The following is a 16,277-nucleotide window of genomic DNA, read 5'->3' as shown; positions in this document are numbered from 1 at the left end:
ACTTCTGTCTCAGGGTAGATTTCAAGAGCAGAACAAATTTTAATTCAAGTAAATTATGCAGAAAGGAAAAGCCTTAGATCTCCACTAACATGTTAAATTTATAAGTCAGTGCCTCACAAGGATGTTGCTAAGCATCTAGTTTACTTCAATTTTCAGGCAATAAACTAATTCCCCAGAAATGAAAGTCAGATAACTCCATACATCTAGTACAAACCACCTAAGTTTTAAAGACTCACAAATTAGCTACAAAATTAAGAGTCTACTGAGAGAATGTTTCTGGTAAAAACATGAGTGTGTAGAGATTAGAGTACCTAAATGGCAAATTATCTGAAGCAGAATTTCCTTTTAGAGTTTTCAGATTAGGATCAACATTTGTGGTGTTTATTGGAAGTATCTTTTCCTTCTCTCAAAACTTTCCTCTGTATGATGTTCATCAGATTTCTTTTTTTCTTACATGTTGCATAGCATGATAATTATAAAAAAGACGCCTCCAGTTTAGGGTCTAGTAGTCTTTAGATATTTCTGTTGAGATGTTGATGTCTGGAATCACAAAATATGTTAGTTCTAACATGTTTTGCTTTAATCCTTTTGTTTACCAACTTTATATGATGCCATAGTAGCTTTGGTGCCTGAACAGGGCGTAGCAGTGTTAGTTAAGGTTTGAGAATCTGGGGCGCAGAGTTTCTTCACCCTGGGACCTTATATTCTGGGCTAGCGATATGTCTGCACTCAGGCAGCTGCAAACCTGCTGTGAAGGAGGTGAAGCAAGGGCTAGTGCTCTCTGCCAGATTCTTCTGGGTGTGTGAGCCCCAGTCTGCCAGTTTGCAGTGGTGCTGCTGCTGTCCTTGTGTCATATCCCAAATCTGAAACACCAAAATTAGACCTAACTCTTGAAAACATGGGCTGATTTGTTGTCTCCAGATCCAGCTTCATGTTTTAGCAAACTTTAATCAGCTTGCCTTTTCCTGTTGTGATGAAATAACACTCCCTGTTTTCACAGTCTCTGGCTTTGTGGAATGGAAAGTCAAAATAAACAATGAAGACCACATTGAACATGCTAATACACAACCTCAAACATTTCTTTAATGCCTAGGCCTAAGCTAGACAGCTTATCCAAACTTCTCCTCCTGTTGACTCCTTCTGTCCCCCACGCCATCCTGGGTTACTAGATTTTAGATAGGAACTTCTAATACACATAATCTAGATTGAAAGCAGAGTTTCATTAGCACAAACTCCCCTATCATAATTGTAATCTACAGTAAATGAATGTAATTAGCCACACCAGGGTCTCCCCTGAGCCTTCCCCTCCTCTGCATACAGACAGTACCCATAAGCTGACACCAGGGTCTTGTATAAAGCTAGCACACTGCATTCACTGCAATAGCAGCAGGTCTACAGGGTTGCCCTTTACAGGATCATGTCACTGCTTCTCCTTCAGATCTTAGTGCTCTCATGTCTTGGAGCCACAGAGCCAGAGGGAGATTCTCCACAAAGGAAAAGCAGGAGGCCATTTCAGCACCTTTTCTATCTGGACAAAAATCTGCTTGAAAGTCAGAGTTTTCGTGAGCTGGTTGGGGAAAACCCAGAAGGTGTTGAGGAAACCCTGGGAGGACCAAGCTTTTTTGTAGCAATTCCACAGACGGCATTTGAAAGTGAGAAGCAAGAGGAGAAAAAAATGTCCAGATTCATCCTTCCTAATGCAGAACTCCATGCAGACCAAGACCTGAGAACCTGGGCAGCACCTAAAGAGATCCCTCTTCTGGAAAACTTCTCTCCGTCCCACTATTCCAGCAAAAGGGAGGCTGAACCTCCCTATAGGAAAGATGCCAAGAAATTTTGGGACCACTTCATGTTAAAAAAAAATTCAGCATCTGAAGAGGTTGTCCTGCCAATTAAGACCAATGAAATGCACCAAGAAAACTGCAGAACCCTGCCTTTTTCCCAGGTAAGAAAAAGGTGTCCAAGATTAATAAACATGTCCTTTCCCTGCGCCTCTTGTAATCGCACTTAAAGACACATGGGTTAGTTCATTTGCCAAGCCACAGGGCCACTTCAGAATGCTCACACATGATAAGCAGCAGAAAAACACTGCTGAAAAAGCCTGAAAAAGCTTTAGCCTGATGAGGCAAACTGCTAAACTGCAGCACTGGAAGCCACACTTTCAATTTGCAGAGAGTTATTTATCCTTTTTATGCAAAGATGTTCTGACCTAGCCTGAGCAAACAGGGCAGTGGTGAGTAATTATCTATTCAATGAATATATATCTAAACAGTTTGTGTACATGAATTAACTACATATGTATGTACATATACACATACGCATGTATACAAAAAGAGTCCTAATGCAAGTATTTACAGGAGAAGCTGATTGTTTTCTTACAGCTAACCAAGGATTCTTTTCTGCTGTATTAATTGGAAGACTGACGCATACATCTACTTCTGTGCTAAGAATGCTGAGAACTGGTAAATTGTCTCATACACAGACAAAGCCATTCTGTGGCTTCAAGACAAGGAAATAGTATAGGAAATAGTGCTTTATTCCTCATAAGGCAACATCTATTCTCAGTGTTTCTATAATCAGAGTCTGTCAAGGACTATTTTTTTTCACATCCCTCAGTAAATTTATTTCACTGGCAGACACATGTAAGTATAGATGTGGCCTAGAAACTTGTACCATTTTACTTTTTGTGCCATCTAATATGGCAAGCTTTCTCCAGGTTGGCTGAAGTTATGCCAATATAAAATTGCTAACTTCAGCCTAGCTTTTTATGGCTTGGGAGTTGACGTAGGCTCTCCTGATGCAAGGAATTGTAATTCTTGCAAACTGAGAGATTACAGAACTTCCACTGAACTTTCAAGGTTTTGATTTAAAAAAAAAAGCTAAAGAACATTATGCTTCTTCCACACGGAGACAAATCTTCAAGATTACAGTTGAGTCTAGCTTGTGGTTTGTATATAAGAATGTTGGGCCAAAATAATGTTTTAAGTCCTGCGAAGTGGGTAAGACTGCTTAACCATGTCAGAAGTGTAGAACTCAAAGAGCAATTAAAAGGTAAATATGACAAGCTCACTTACTGGATTTTCCCCTATCAGCTCACAAAGGCTGTTACTGAAGCAGATTTTGCCTTTGTTATTCAGTCTAAGAATTTACAACAGGAGTGCTAAAGTTTGCTTTTAAAAGCTCTTATGTTTTACTGCTTGCTTGACAAAAAATAAACATGTTTATAGTAAAAGTTCTGAGAAAAAAAAAAATACAGTATTTTGTGGGGTGGGGGGGTTTGCCTTCATGGCTTCTAGCAAAGTCCGTGGGCCATTCACACACCAGGAACTTCAAACTGCTTTCTGTTTCAGGGTGTTACTCATGAGAGCTGTGAGAAGGTGATGGTACAGAATAATCTGTGCTTTGGAAAATGTAGTTCCTTTCATGTTCCTGGTCCAGAAGATCGTCTTTATACTTTTTGTTCTCATTGCTTGCCCAGCAAGTTCTCCATGAAGCGCCTGGACCTCAACTGCACCGGTTCTGTCCCAGTGGTCAAAGAAGTCATGATTGTAGAAGAGTGTAAATGTGAGACTCAGAAGATTAAAGACCCTGTTATTGGGTCTCTACAGTCAGACTTGCATGCAAATGTACATAGGCACAATTAACCTGTGTAAAATACTTCTTATCTCCTTGACCGTATGAATTTGCCAGTGAAAAAAACCCACAGAACTAAAGCTTTCATCACACTGGTACACAAAAATATTGAAGATGTGAACTTTCTACTTGAACTGCTCCTCTGCTTCAACCATAATGACCTAAAATGTAACAGATGTTTCCTTGCAGCTGTTAAGCCCAGTAATCTCATCTCCATTTCTTTATGTGTAGAGTCCTTACTTTAACAAGGAAAACTTTTAAAATTTTTTCCACCCTTCCTATCACTGTTTATAGGATGCTAGTAAACAACAGCTGAAGATCTAGCATGATTTATCTGTGCAAAACCCTAATGTCTTGGCTGGTTTACATTGCCTTTGCTTGCAGGGACTGACAATACAGCTGTATTGACAACACAGGTGAGGCTTTAGCCTCTTCCTTGCAAACAGGTCTACTTTTACATCAAGATAGTGGCTGGAGAGTGTAAAATACAAATGGACATAAGGCAGATAGAGGGCTGTAACTAGTTAAGGTCATTCTGATTGCTCCCAGCTGGAGTTCAGTTCCCCATGAAAACTAATATACCTCACAACTAATATCCTTTGCAACCACTATCTAAGTGTATTTTGCCATAGAAACCACTTATTCTCCTTCTACATGCCTGCATTGTGTCTGCGTGTTTTTTTATTGAAAGTGTTACATAGTAGAAGGAGGAAAAAATTTTTTTTAAATTCTATACTCCTACAGAAAACATCATAAATTAATGGATTGTAATTATTATTATTTAAATGCGCTGTGGAAAGACAATGCATGTTTTCTAGTCTGATGAATTTTAACATGTCAGTGACACCCAGTTTAAGTAATGTTCTCAACACCTAAACTAAAGCAGAAAAGGGGTTTGTGTGATAGAAAATCTGCAGAAGTATTTTATCAGCATGGTAATACCTGTATAGCTTTATAGGAACAGCCAAGAAAACTCGCTGGGTCTAGTGCTAGCCAGCACAGTACCACTGGCTGTTAGCCGAACTGCTGGCTTCTCTGCTGTCTCCAGCTGCTTCTCCCTGGATTTGTCTTGCAGACCTGGCACACCAGACAGTGAACAGCTTCCAGCAACTAGACTTCAGCCTATTTCTAACGCAGCTCCTTTCAGTCCTCTGGGAATCTGTTCCACTGCTATTGCCAAACTCTCAGACCGGGGCCCCCGTTGTTAAAATATCCACAGCTCCTTCTTGGGGTATTGGAAATCAGTGTTGATATACTTACTGGTCAATTCAAGGGTTGGGTAAATGATTCCTTATATTTGAACTGCACTGTGGTCTGAAGTGTCTTAATATCCTGTCAAGAATATATGTTCAGCATGGCTTTCGAGTGCAAGGCCCACGTTTAATATTTACTGAAAATTGCATCTGAATGATACTCTGTTACTGGATCTGAACTGCTGCATTAGCTGTTCACTTCTGCAGATCACTTGCAGTGAGGGAACTGAAGATTAGTATGTAGTTATCTTTCATTATACATAAACGTGTTTGTACATAACAAAAATTGAATACCAAAAGTGAACAAGGCCTTTTCTCTATCCTTTTACACTAAGGACTGATGTACAAACTGTGTCTGGCTGTCTGCATATTATATTATGATATATGATGTCAAATAAGAAGTTTTCAAGGTCTTACCATCCCTGTATTGAATGCAATAAATGAATTACCTATTTTAACTTACTATTTATTTATTTACTAACTTACTATTTATTTACTATTTATTTATTTACTATTTATTTATAATGCTGATTGATATCCACAGGATGCTAGGGCAATGAACTAGCACACAGATTCAGAAATTTACCTTCACATGTTAGGCCAAATTGTGCATGAATGGGCTCAGGTTATGACCAAAGAAAGACAGCTTTTCTTACAGGCAAAGTAGCACCAGCTAACAACTGTATAGTTTCAGAGAACAAGGTAATTTTTTATGGCTCATGCTTTTTTCAGTAAGGATTCCTCCTCACTGGACATGTCCAATTGCACAGTCAGCCCTAACAAATGGTGCTTGGTTAAAGCATGCTGTATGCAAGAGAAAAGCCAAGAAGGAACTCCCTGCTTGGGTTAAAACCTCAGCACCTTATCAAACCTTTGTGACTTATTCTGTGGGATTATTAGTGTTCATTTTTAATCAAGCCTAAGGAAGAAACGCACTCAAAGCATCCAAGTTCCCAACTTTTTTCTTTTTATTCCCAACTTCATTTTTTAATCTGAACAAGATAAATCTTTTGAAGCTTCTAACCACTGATATTTTCAAGCCCTGTGAATTTATAAGACTGTCTGCATTTTCTTTTTTCCTGAAATGCAAGTATCTTTTAGGCCTGACAGTTGCAGAGGACCCCTTGAAGGTAGGACCTACAGATACTCCTAGTAAGATCGCATGTCAATTAAAAAGAAAAATCTTCCAGTTTTGTAATTATGATATGACTGACTGCTGAACTCAGACTTTTGCACATAAGGATGGCAGAACTGAAGCTATATTGTGGACTGTAAAGTATTCAGCCTAATTTTTAAAGCTTCTGTGCGCTGAAGATTATTGCAGTCAAAGCAAGCTATTAAAGAGTTTGCAGGACCAGACTCTTAGTGTGAATTTGCACAGCTTAAAAGTAGGTGAAAAGAGGTAATGACAGCTGTAGTAATCGCTAATTAGATTAGTGCTGTAGGTTGTTTTGGATGAATGTTTAATTAACCCAGCAATGACTGGTTGCATGTAATTAGCACAGTATTCTGCAAAAATCAAGAATGTGTTAATTGGATCAGATTTCTCAGCCTTTAAAAATTCTGTATTAGGGATAAGTTGTGCACAGGGGCTAACAGGATTTTGCTCTCTCAACACAACTATGATGGCCTCTACTAGTATAATGATGTAGGTCAGAAAGGTGAGGGGTGTGATCCATATCACTGTATGGATGCTTCTAGTAGTAATGCCATTATAGCAGCAAACCTGCATGACTTTAATTCAGTTGTGTCCATTCAGAGGTTGTATGCCTTCAATAATGAAAGCTTTTCCAGTGTAACTATGTTTACAGTGGAAGTGCTGTTCACGTGACCTCTTCCATTTCAGAGCAAGACTAAGCCATAGTTGCAGAGCTCTCTAAAAATTCAGCTCAGTCCCAAGCGGAGTTCGTACACTTCTGTCATTTTATTTGACCTGATACTGACTTACTGCCTCTCTTCCAAATGGGTGTGCTTTACCTTGAAAATGATCGAAGAGAAGTGCTGTTTATTCTAGTTGCTTAAGCAAAATAAATCTTCTGTACAGGCTGTTCTCTTAAATAAGGATTTTATGCAACAAGCTTTAATGCCTCTACATCATATGCTAGAGTTACATCAAACTCTTATGGAATTCTGCACAACCATATATTCCAGGGAAAAGTCTCTGAAGTTGCACTCAGTACTTCATGCTGTGCTTGGTACTTTGTTCACCATTTATAAAATATTCATAGCAAACCTCATGGCTGTCAGCTAACCAGCTTTAGCAGGTTTTACTGACAGGTGGTGAAATCTCTTGTGGTACTTTCTCCTAAATGTACCAGCTCCTTCGTGCAGCAGCAAGGTGGTGAGATTCCCTACTCAGAGAGAAGCTCCCTGCCAGTCTGTACCGCTGCATAATCACATCATGTCTGGGATGCATCTAGGAGTGTGTACTGTGCAGCATGGTGCATGTGAAGAGGTGCGTGGTTGAGGCTACCTCAGGTCCTTGATGAGGCAGCTTGCCAGTGGAAACAGGAAACACTGATAGTGAAGTGTAAATATTCTGCATTTTCTATTTTGCTAAACCTAACTCTTTAAATATCTGGTATGCAGCCACCAACTTCAGCTCCCCTGAAATCTCTCCCTGACAGCTGCGCACCCTCTCTCTGCTCAGATGAGAAAGAACAGGGATGAGAAGACTCTGCAGATGGCCCACTGAAATATTGATAAAAATGTTAATTGTCCACACTGAGAACAAAATCATCCTGTTTACAGTGCCTCATGCTCCATGGCACCAGCAAAATGCAGTTCAACAAGACAAATTAAAAATGGACCAAAAGCTAAAAGGAATAATAATGGTAAGAAAAGTCAGCCTACATTTCTCTAAGGCCTTTTCTGAGGCTTTTTTGTTTTGCTGGTTTAGGATATTTCTATTACCAGCCATTTAATTTGACATTCTGCTGATGGCTGCAGCCTGCAGTCGGGGTGTTCAAACAGAGCAGGCGTGTGCCTAAGCTGCCTTTCTAAACAAGGCAGTACCTCAGCTTAACACCAAGCTGAAGCTGGTTCCAACTCACCTCACACTGCAATGGACATGGAAGCACTCAAGCAGTCTGCGGCCCTGCCTGGACTTCAGACAGCAACTCCTGGAGGGAGAGGGGCATTAGAAAGCCTAATGCTAGAACATCTGCAGCTGGATGTTAACCAGGCAATGCTCCACACACCACTGAAATGTCTTGGATGAAAATTAACTCCCTAAATAGACTCCTGCCTGGTCTAGCTTAGCCCCCATGTAACCCAGCTGGGCTGGACAATCAGTAGATTGCATCATGACTACTACTGAGGCAGACAGATTGGAAAACATATCTTGCCTTTTATTTTTCTGATGATTAAGTCAGAGAGAAAATGGAGCCTGAAAGATATTTTCCTTTACTTTAACATCTCATCCTCAGTATAGGTCTTTGTGACTGACAAAACTTCTGGGCAAAGCCAGTTTTTGTTTCAGCACAGCATGTCATTAACACAGATCTCCATCTTCATGACATGGATCTTCATGACATGAAGGATTTTGCTCATATTTTAGAATTAACAAGTGTCTCCTGTGTACATCAGCAAGGTTTATTAGGAAGTGAGCAGTGTAACAGTGCTGCCGAAAAGTGGTAGTAGCAAATTGCATTATTTAGAAGGACCCTGGAAGGTGAGTACTGTTGAGAAGGCTGATTTCCCAGCCCAGGAGACATCTGTGCACAGGCAGTGCCCCTTCTGCACATTGATCAAGGGGCATAACTGGGCTCAAACAGAACCCTGGAAAACAAGCCTCATGAAGCAAGAAGCTTCTAAGCACCAAGAATCACGGGAGCCACAGTGCATACCTCTCTCTTGCATGTTCTCTCCATAACAGAGCATCAGCTGTTACTGCACATGGCTTGATTTTAGCATGCTGATTTAATATTTACAGAGTGCCAATAAAATTTATATGATGACAGCTGGTGGCTCCTGTGGTAATTTATAAACAGCAACAGCAACACAACACAGACATCAGAAATTCCAAGAGGAATTCTATGCTATTGTGCAATATTCAGCACTGAAGAACATGGCTATTTTTCTGATTTTGCAGACTTTTAATAATCTTTGTATAATACCTCCATATTGGACTTTATGTATACAAAGTTAGTACTTCCCCCAGGTATGCTTTTCCCTTCAGAATGGAGTTCACCACAAAGACTCATTATCTGTCTATCTGGATTTGATACTCTAGCAAAAGTGTGAGGTAATTGCTATAGTCTGGGCCTTTGCAAGTTCTTCTGGGAAGTCCAGCACATGATTGCTTGCTTTTCTTCCTGCACTGTGCTTCGCCAAAAGAAATATTAACAAATGGGAACTGCTGTACTGCTGACTGAGCCAGAACAGACTTTTGCCCTTGTTCCACAACCTGTGTTTACTCCGCACGTTCACGAGTAGCAAAGAGTAAAATACAATCTGTCTGACAAGATTGCAGACCTAATGACAGGCCATTACCAGTGTGCCACTACAGAAATGCAAGTACCTGGTATTTGACTAGAAGATGACTTATTGACTTATTCTTTTTTATACTACAAGAAACATCCATTGATCACACTATCACTCTTTGTTTATCTTTCCATTTTATTTCCCAAGCCCTTGGTTTCTTTTCCACTCCCTGGTTGTTGGGGATTTATCTATGTTTACATTAATTCTTCGAATACATCTACATTTATTCTTCGAATCAGTGACAAGTTTGCCCAGCTTATTATGTCTTTTACATATATGCATAAATTCATGTGTGAGATTTGTCACAGAATAGAGGTAGGGCTGTTTTTTTATTATGACAACCTTTCCAGTGATTCTTTTCCCACCCTTTTTTAATAGCCTGATTAATATGTATGTTATTTTCAGCGTCACCTGTTCCTAGGGACATATGTATGCTTTTCCTGAAGAAGTGCTACCTTCTGGTTTACCTGGAACATACTTCATTCTCTTTCCAGACAACCTCCGGTTCCTGCTAAGTTAGTTTCAGGTCAGAGCAACTTTAGCTTGAAATGTTAACAGTTGCCCTGTACAACAGAAGGCTGCGGACACCGAAAAATAAATCAGGACAAGGTCCAAAATTCTCGACAAAAGCTTGAAATTCACTGAAACACTAAACTGACTTTTTGGGTACTCTCTTTTCAGAATAATCTTATTATGATTGAGTTTTAAGAAGAATGTCATCAATAATAAAGAAGAGTTTTCTGTATCGGTGATGATCACAGTACTACTCTTCACCCATTTCATCCATCATGGTGTAAGAAAAATGCTCCAGGGCAAGAGCCCATCAATTTACAGTGGGAACCATGCCACTCAGACAGATGGGGATAGCTTTAGGTAGCCAAAAGATCACGTATGTGCATCAGCAATGGGTGCTCAAGGCATGATTCCCATCTGGGAACTCTGAAAATGCTGTCCGTTACAAGCTGCCTGTAGCTTTTAGCCACTGCTAATCCCCCGCGGGGCAGAATTATCTGTTAAAAACAGATTGGCTTCCATGGCCATGCATGGGCCCTCTGTGAACAAGGGGCGCAGCACAGCAGGGGACACAAGTGCCACAGAAATAACGCAACCAGCCTGTGCTGCCAGAGGAGAGAGACTAGGACGCGAAGTATAGAACTACAAGAGGAATTTTTTATTCAGGTGCATAAGGTCTCCTGTTCAAATCAGGGCACATGGAATATGGTTTTACAAATGGTTCTTACACCTTTCAAGTGTTCAGACAGAACATTTGGCCACTCACTGCTTAACACATGCAGAGTACTCTTTTGAAAACCAAATGTAATTCTATTTTGCCGTCATTCACCTGCTTCTTTCTTGACCTAGGAGCCCCTGTAGTTGGTCTTGCTACAATTACTTACCTATGATGCCAGATAATGAGAGGGTTTCACAGGTGTTGGAGGGCATGGGATGCTGGCATCATCTTGATAGTCCAGGGGTATCACTTCTTCGTGGATGGTTATCAGATTCCAAGAAATAACAGGTCCTTTTCTTCAAGGGACTGTCCTCCTCTTTGCAGTGAGCTGGGGACCTTCTGTTACACTGACTTAACCATGATTATGCAGTATACAAGGTAAAATATGCATCTGTCAAGAAAGCTAATACGATTTCATTCTATCAAGAAAGTCCATACAATTTCATACCATAAAGACTGACTGGTACAATAGTTAGGGAATGAGGTTATCCTAACAGGAGCCTGGAAACCAAGGCAGAGGCTGTGTCTGCAGCACAAACATTCCATCAGAAACTGTGAAGGGATGCTACAGGTATGAAGGACAGACAGGAGTTCATCCTGACTACTCTCTGAGTTTGGTAGCAGGCCTGCGCCAGCAAGCTCCAGCACCGGAGACAAACGGCCGCATGCCCAAAGGCAGATTGGGCACAGAGGTTTCTGACAGACTCCCGCTGGGCAGGGAAGACCCTCCCTCCAAGATGCCTCCTCCCACCTGCGTGGGGAAGGCATAGTGTGAAAACTGCACAGCCCCATGGTGCAGGTAGCTCTAATGCTATGAGGCATGATGAAGGGAAGGGGAGGGGGAATGGAGAAAGGGGAAAGATGAAAGCGGAAAAGGGAAAGGAGAAAGGGAAAAGAAAAGGGAAGGGGAAGGGAAAGAAGGGGGGAAGGGGAAAGAAAGGGGAAGGGGACAGGGAAAAAGAAAGGGAAAAGGGAAGGGGGAAGAAAGGGAAACGGGGAAGAACGGGGAAGGGTCAAGGGAAGAAGGGAAGGGGAAGGGAAAAATGGCCCTAGTCTCCGGCCCCGCCCCGCCGCCGGCGTGCTCTCCGCGCGCATGCGCGGCTCCATCGGCGAAAGCGGAAGGTGAGGGGGCTGGGGCGCGTGCGGGAGGGAGGGGGCCTGCTACGCGCGGCCGAGGAGGCCCCCGAGGTTGCTATGGAGAGCGGGGAAGAAGGGGGCGCGTGTGACCGCCGCCCCTCCCTTCTCCTCCGGGCCTCGCCCAACGGTTGGTTCCGCCTCGTGCCGCGGGGGGGGAAGGGGGGAGCGGAAGCCATGAGGGGCGTCCCGGCGGATCGGAGGGACGGAGGCGGCCGCCCATCGGCGCGTGTGTGGCCGGGTGGCTGGCGGGTAGCGGCTTTCCCCGGGGTGACTTGGGGGGCTCCATATCACCAGGCTCGGGCGGCAGCTTCGCCTGGGTGAGATCTGCGTTACGAGGCTTGGGTTTCTGCTTCACCTGTGTAACTCCAGCTTCAGGAATGCTCTTTTCTGTATAGAGAGCTGGGGGAGGGATATCCTTGAGAGAAACTCAGCCTTTAGGTGTATCTCCTTATCTACGAAATAAATACTGTTGTCATTTTCATGATGCTCCACAGTGCTGCTTTTTTTGCTAAACGATGAGGAGGGCATTTGCTGCTTTTGAGGTGGCAATGGATGAGGAGCGTGGCTTTTGGTGGCTGTGTGCTCTGGCAGCACACCACAAGGAAACAGAATGCCCTCTGACCTTTCTCAGTTTCACACTTTCATTTTCCAGCTCCAGTACGTAGTAAAATGAAATTGTAGATCTTCATTGCCTTCGTGCTGAGGATCCAAACCTGCTTCTATTAATGTACATTATCTGTTCAGAAGTGGAAGTTTGGTCAGCAGCGGGTGAAGATAGTTTTCAAGAGACATATGATCAGTGAGGATATAGTGTATACACATTAATATCAAGCCACATCCAAGGCCAAGCGCGTGTGGCATCTTTCATAAATGCAGTAGATGTTTACAGGTATGCTTGCAAGATCCCATCTGTAAGAAAGAATTGGGTGGGAACGTCTTGCATGCCTTAACCAGCCTGTTAGCAGCCACCTAGCAACGGTGGAGGGACAAGATCTCTACTGACAACCATCCATTGTATAAACATGTGCAATGATGCAATGTACGTGGGGTTTTGTCACAGCACAAATATGCTGCTGCTTGTATTAACTGGTTATTCACATACTAGTTTTGTTAAACAGAAGAGCTGCAGAAGGCAGAGTGGTAATTCTGATCTGACATTAATATCACATAAGTCACTTCTTTCAAATGTAGTTGGAAATAGTCTAGTTGTTTGGTTCAAGTCCACTTATTTTTTTTTCCCAGTGAAGTGTATTTTTAGCTTTATTTCAGTAATTTTTGGCAGTAATTATTGAGATTTCACGAAAGTCACAGATCTGAAACCACAGCTGGATCCACAAATTGACAGCAGCTGTTGATTGTTATGGCCTTGGCTTGGCTATCACAAATACTGTAGCAGATGTATCTCCCATGTTTCTACTCTCTGTTCCTTTTTCTGTCTGAATTGTTTAGAATACAGCCTTTTTAGAAAGTGGTGTTTTTCTTACTCTAGAATTATGTTTTATAAAGCATTGTAGTGTTCAGTTTGCATGGGGTCTTAAAATTATCTTTCACAGTGAACAATACTGCGAATTATTGATCGGTGTCATTCTGGACTTGTTTAAGCAGTTGTGAAAAAAGTTCTAGAAGTCAGATTTCACAAATTTTACTTTTCTTACCTAAGTAGAAGTCCAGGGCTAAAGTGAGGCAGAATGTATAGGATCTTGGTTTCTAGTTATGTATTGATGCAACAGCCATAAACATGGAAGGAGTAGGATGTCACCAGAGCTACTTGTCGTACTTCTTAGGATGAGAAATTGAGTAGTGGTCATATTGGGTTTATTTATAAAACAGTTTTTAAAGTATGTTTTGGGACAGTCGTGATGTAAAATTACATACTTTTTTTTGAAGTTTACCTATTAAAGCAATCTTTATTTCATGTTAACATTTCTGGTTAATGAAAAGCTTTCTTGTTTCTTGGAAGTCACTTTCTGCCTGCCTGACCCATTCTGTGGTCTCATTATTCAGAGGACATCACATCAGAAGTTATATTGGAGGAGAAGTTATACTGAACTGGGCAGAAAGAAAAGGGTTAGGGAAAAACGCTGTCCAGGCATCCCACAGTAAAAGTACTTTTTGGAAAGGCAAGAACAATTCTTGATCATGTAGGAAAGACTCAGTCATGTTTTGGTAAGTCTGAAGCTTTTCACAGCCACAGGTACTCTTTACTTTCAAATGCTTTGTGTTTGAGATGTTTATTTAGAAAAAATGGCTATAAATTAGGGTAAGAGGGAAGAAAACCATAAAACCTCCAATATTAGTGTTATGCATTTATCCAAAATTATTTAGTTGGAAAATTTTTAGGCATTGCATGTATGAATACTGAGTGTATATGGATATAAATCACTTAATTGTTTGTTTTAAACTTATTTGTTGTAAACCTGCTCATAGACATTTTCCCCCTATGTATTGTAGTTCTTGTCAGAAATGATGCATCCTAAAGAATAGTCATTTGAGATCTGTCTTTCTTTACTTTGACATTGTATTTGAAAGAGTAAATACAGGATTTTTTAAAAAAGTACGTTTAAGAAAAGAAGACTGTAAATTCACCTGTCTGTGAGTTTAATTGGAACCTCTTACTTTCTGCCTAATCATCAGAATATGCATGTGTTAGGCTTTCTTTATTCCCTCTTCCTACCCTTACCTATTTATATATGGTACATAAACCAAGAGGGAGAGGGGCAAAAGCTCACTTGGCTGGAGGAAGTCAATATATTAACATTGCTTATGCAGTATTACTGACAAAAGTATAATGAAAAATATAGAACTTAGTTTATCATTGTAATAGAGATGCTGGAAGTAAGTGTGTCATAATTTAAAGTAACTGAAATACACTGGCAGTAGTGCATTTTTATATAGACTGAATGCTCCTGTCTTTTAAAATCCATATTAAAATTGTGAAACGGCCTAAAACTGAAACTAAAGGAACGCTAGTTAGAATCAGCATGTCAGTTCAGACATGAGAGACAAAGGATCTGGATATCTCTGAGCAGGATGAGAGGAAGCTCTGCTCAATGAGGTGAGGTGTGAAGAATGGAAGGTAACCTATTATATGCTGCCTTTCAAACCAGTGATGCCGATTGTTTGAGTACCATACTCTCTTCTGTCTCTTTCAGAAAAGGTACAGAAGGTGATGATGAGAAATCTCCCTTTCTTGAGAATGGGGTCTTTTTTTGCATAGTTCCAACTTAACTGTGGAACTTGCTATCAAAGGTATGTTGTTGTGGGGGGAAGACGGTGGGGCTGTTGTGTTTTGTTTTGGTAGGTTTTGTTTTGTTTTTTTTGATTATAGAAGTGAATAATATCATGCAGGCAGAAGTTAGACATTGAGTTATAAAAACTTGGGATATATTTCCATTATAGGCATTCTTACTGTTTTCTTCAGGATTTCTCTCATTGCTTATTGCTCATATATTCTACCTAGTAGGTCAAGTGTTTCAGTACTTACATCTCTGTTTTGTTTGTTGAGCTGTTATTTCCCCTTCTGAAGGAAGCGCTGTGAAGTCATGGAATCTGCTGTTCTGGTAAGATGGAAAACAGATGGATTACTCAGCGGTCAGCAGTGTTTCTAGCTGCCTCTAGTTTTTTTGGCCTCTGTGTTTCTATCAGTCTGCATGACCTCCCCTTTGTAAATCTGTGCCGACCCCATCCAGTCCCCTTCTTGTTCTTCCTGTGTTTGGAAATGATTTCCAGGATTATTTGCTCCACCTTCCCAGGGATCAGGGTGGGGCTAACAGGCCTGGATCCTCCTTCTTGCCCTTGAAAACAGGGTTGACACTTGCTTTCTTGAGTCCTCTGGAACCTCACCCATCAGCTTAAAACTTTCAAACATAGAGAGTGGTCTCTCAATGACAGGGCCAGTTCTCTCAGCACTCATGGTAGCATCTTGTCAGGTCCCATGGAAATGTTATGTACAGTTTGTTTGAAGGTTTCTTAATCTAATCCTCCCTCAGTCAGAGTAAGTCTTTCTTCCTCCAGACTTTCCCACTTGTCTCAGGGGCCTGGGATTCCAGAAAGCAGGTCTTACCTTTAAAGAGCAAGGTAAAGAAGGTACTTTGACCCTTTTGTATACTTTCACCAGGTACCCTGCCCCGTTCAGCAGCAGGCCCACACTTCCCTTAGCCTCCTTTACACTGCTTGTGTACCTGTACAAGGGTTCCTTTTCACCTTCATATATCTCACCAGACTCTACTCCAGGTGGACTTTGGCTTTCCTAACCCCATCCCAGTACACTCAAGAGGTGTTTCTTTGTCAAGTGTGTGCACACACTTGATGTGGTCCCACTTCACCTCTGTTTTGTTGATTATAAGATCTCTGTTGTCCACATCACCCTGCATCCTTTGCTTGCAAACCCTGGCCACCGTTTCCTCACTCAATTGTAGGTCACCACCTTCGTCTCTCATCGTTCCTAGTCTAAGCCTTCCCTTAGCAGCTTGACTAGCCTGTTGGCAAAGATGCTTTTACCCCACATAGTGTCAGGTGGATGCTGCCCCTGTTCCGCA

General features: G+C 41.5%; 2 protein-coding genes and 1 long non-coding RNA gene across 12 annotated transcripts in view; 2 read left to right on the top strand and 1 right to left on the bottom strand.

The window, feature by feature from the left end:
* Nucleotides 1–2: 2 nt before the first annotated feature.
* On the top strand, nt 3–5,318 carry CER1 (cerberus 1, DAN family BMP antagonist). Its single transcript, XM_009507438.2, has 2 exons — nt 3–1,945; nt 3,351–5,318. The coding sequence occupies exons 1-2, from the start codon at nt 1,418–1,420 to the stop codon at nt 3,642–3,644; spliced, it is 822 nt and encodes a 273-aa protein (XP_009505733.1). The 5' UTR covers nt 3–1,417; the 3' UTR covers nt 3,645–5,318.
* LOC135310465 (uncharacterized) lies at nt 245–11,647 on the bottom strand. Of its 2 annotated transcripts, none has more exons than XR_010370533.1 (3): nt 10,769–11,647; nt 7,940–8,008; nt 245–540 (listed from the first exon to the last, which is right to left on the bottom strand). It is a non-coding gene; the product is annotated as an uncharacterized LOC135310465 (long non-coding RNA). The 2 variants fall into 2 exon arrangements; XR_010370532.1 differs by lacking the exon at nt 245–540 and adding an exon at nt 5,846–7,577.
* Nucleotides 11,627–16,277, top strand: part of ZDHHC21 (zinc finger DHHC-type palmitoyltransferase 21) — a 49,696-nt gene continuing 45,045 nt past the window's right edge. For 4 of the 9 annotated variants that reach the window (XM_064438050.1, XM_064438053.1, XM_064438046.1 and 1 more), the window contains exons 1-3: nt 11,731–11,866; nt 13,744–13,905; nt 14,892–14,988. The gene's annotated coding sequence lies outside the window, so the exon portion shown is untranslated. The other 5 variants (XM_064438047.1, XM_064438049.1, XM_064438048.1 and 2 more) reach the window with 5 other exon arrangements.

The sequence above is a fragment of the Phalacrocorax carbo genome, chromosome Z (assembly GCF_963921805.1).
Source record: "Phalacrocorax carbo chromosome Z, bPhaCar2.1, whole genome shotgun sequence".
NCBI classification, from domain to species: Eukaryota; Metazoa; Chordata; class Aves; order Suliformes; family Phalacrocoracidae; genus Phalacrocorax; species Phalacrocorax carbo.
Note: the sequence above shows the minus strand (reverse complement) of the source record. Positions and strands in the feature narration are given on the sequence as shown.

Bases quoted from the DNA above. Each gene is read 5' to 3' on its own strand.
- CER1 (XM_009507438.2), top strand. From the start codon at position 1,418: ATGTCACTGCTTCTCCTTCAGATCTTAGTGCTCTCATGTCTTGGAGCC. The intron at 1,946-3,350 runs GTAAGAAAAAGG...TTTCTGTTTCAG, and splicing joins GAACCCTGCCTTTTTCCCAG to GGTGTTACTCATGAGAGCTG.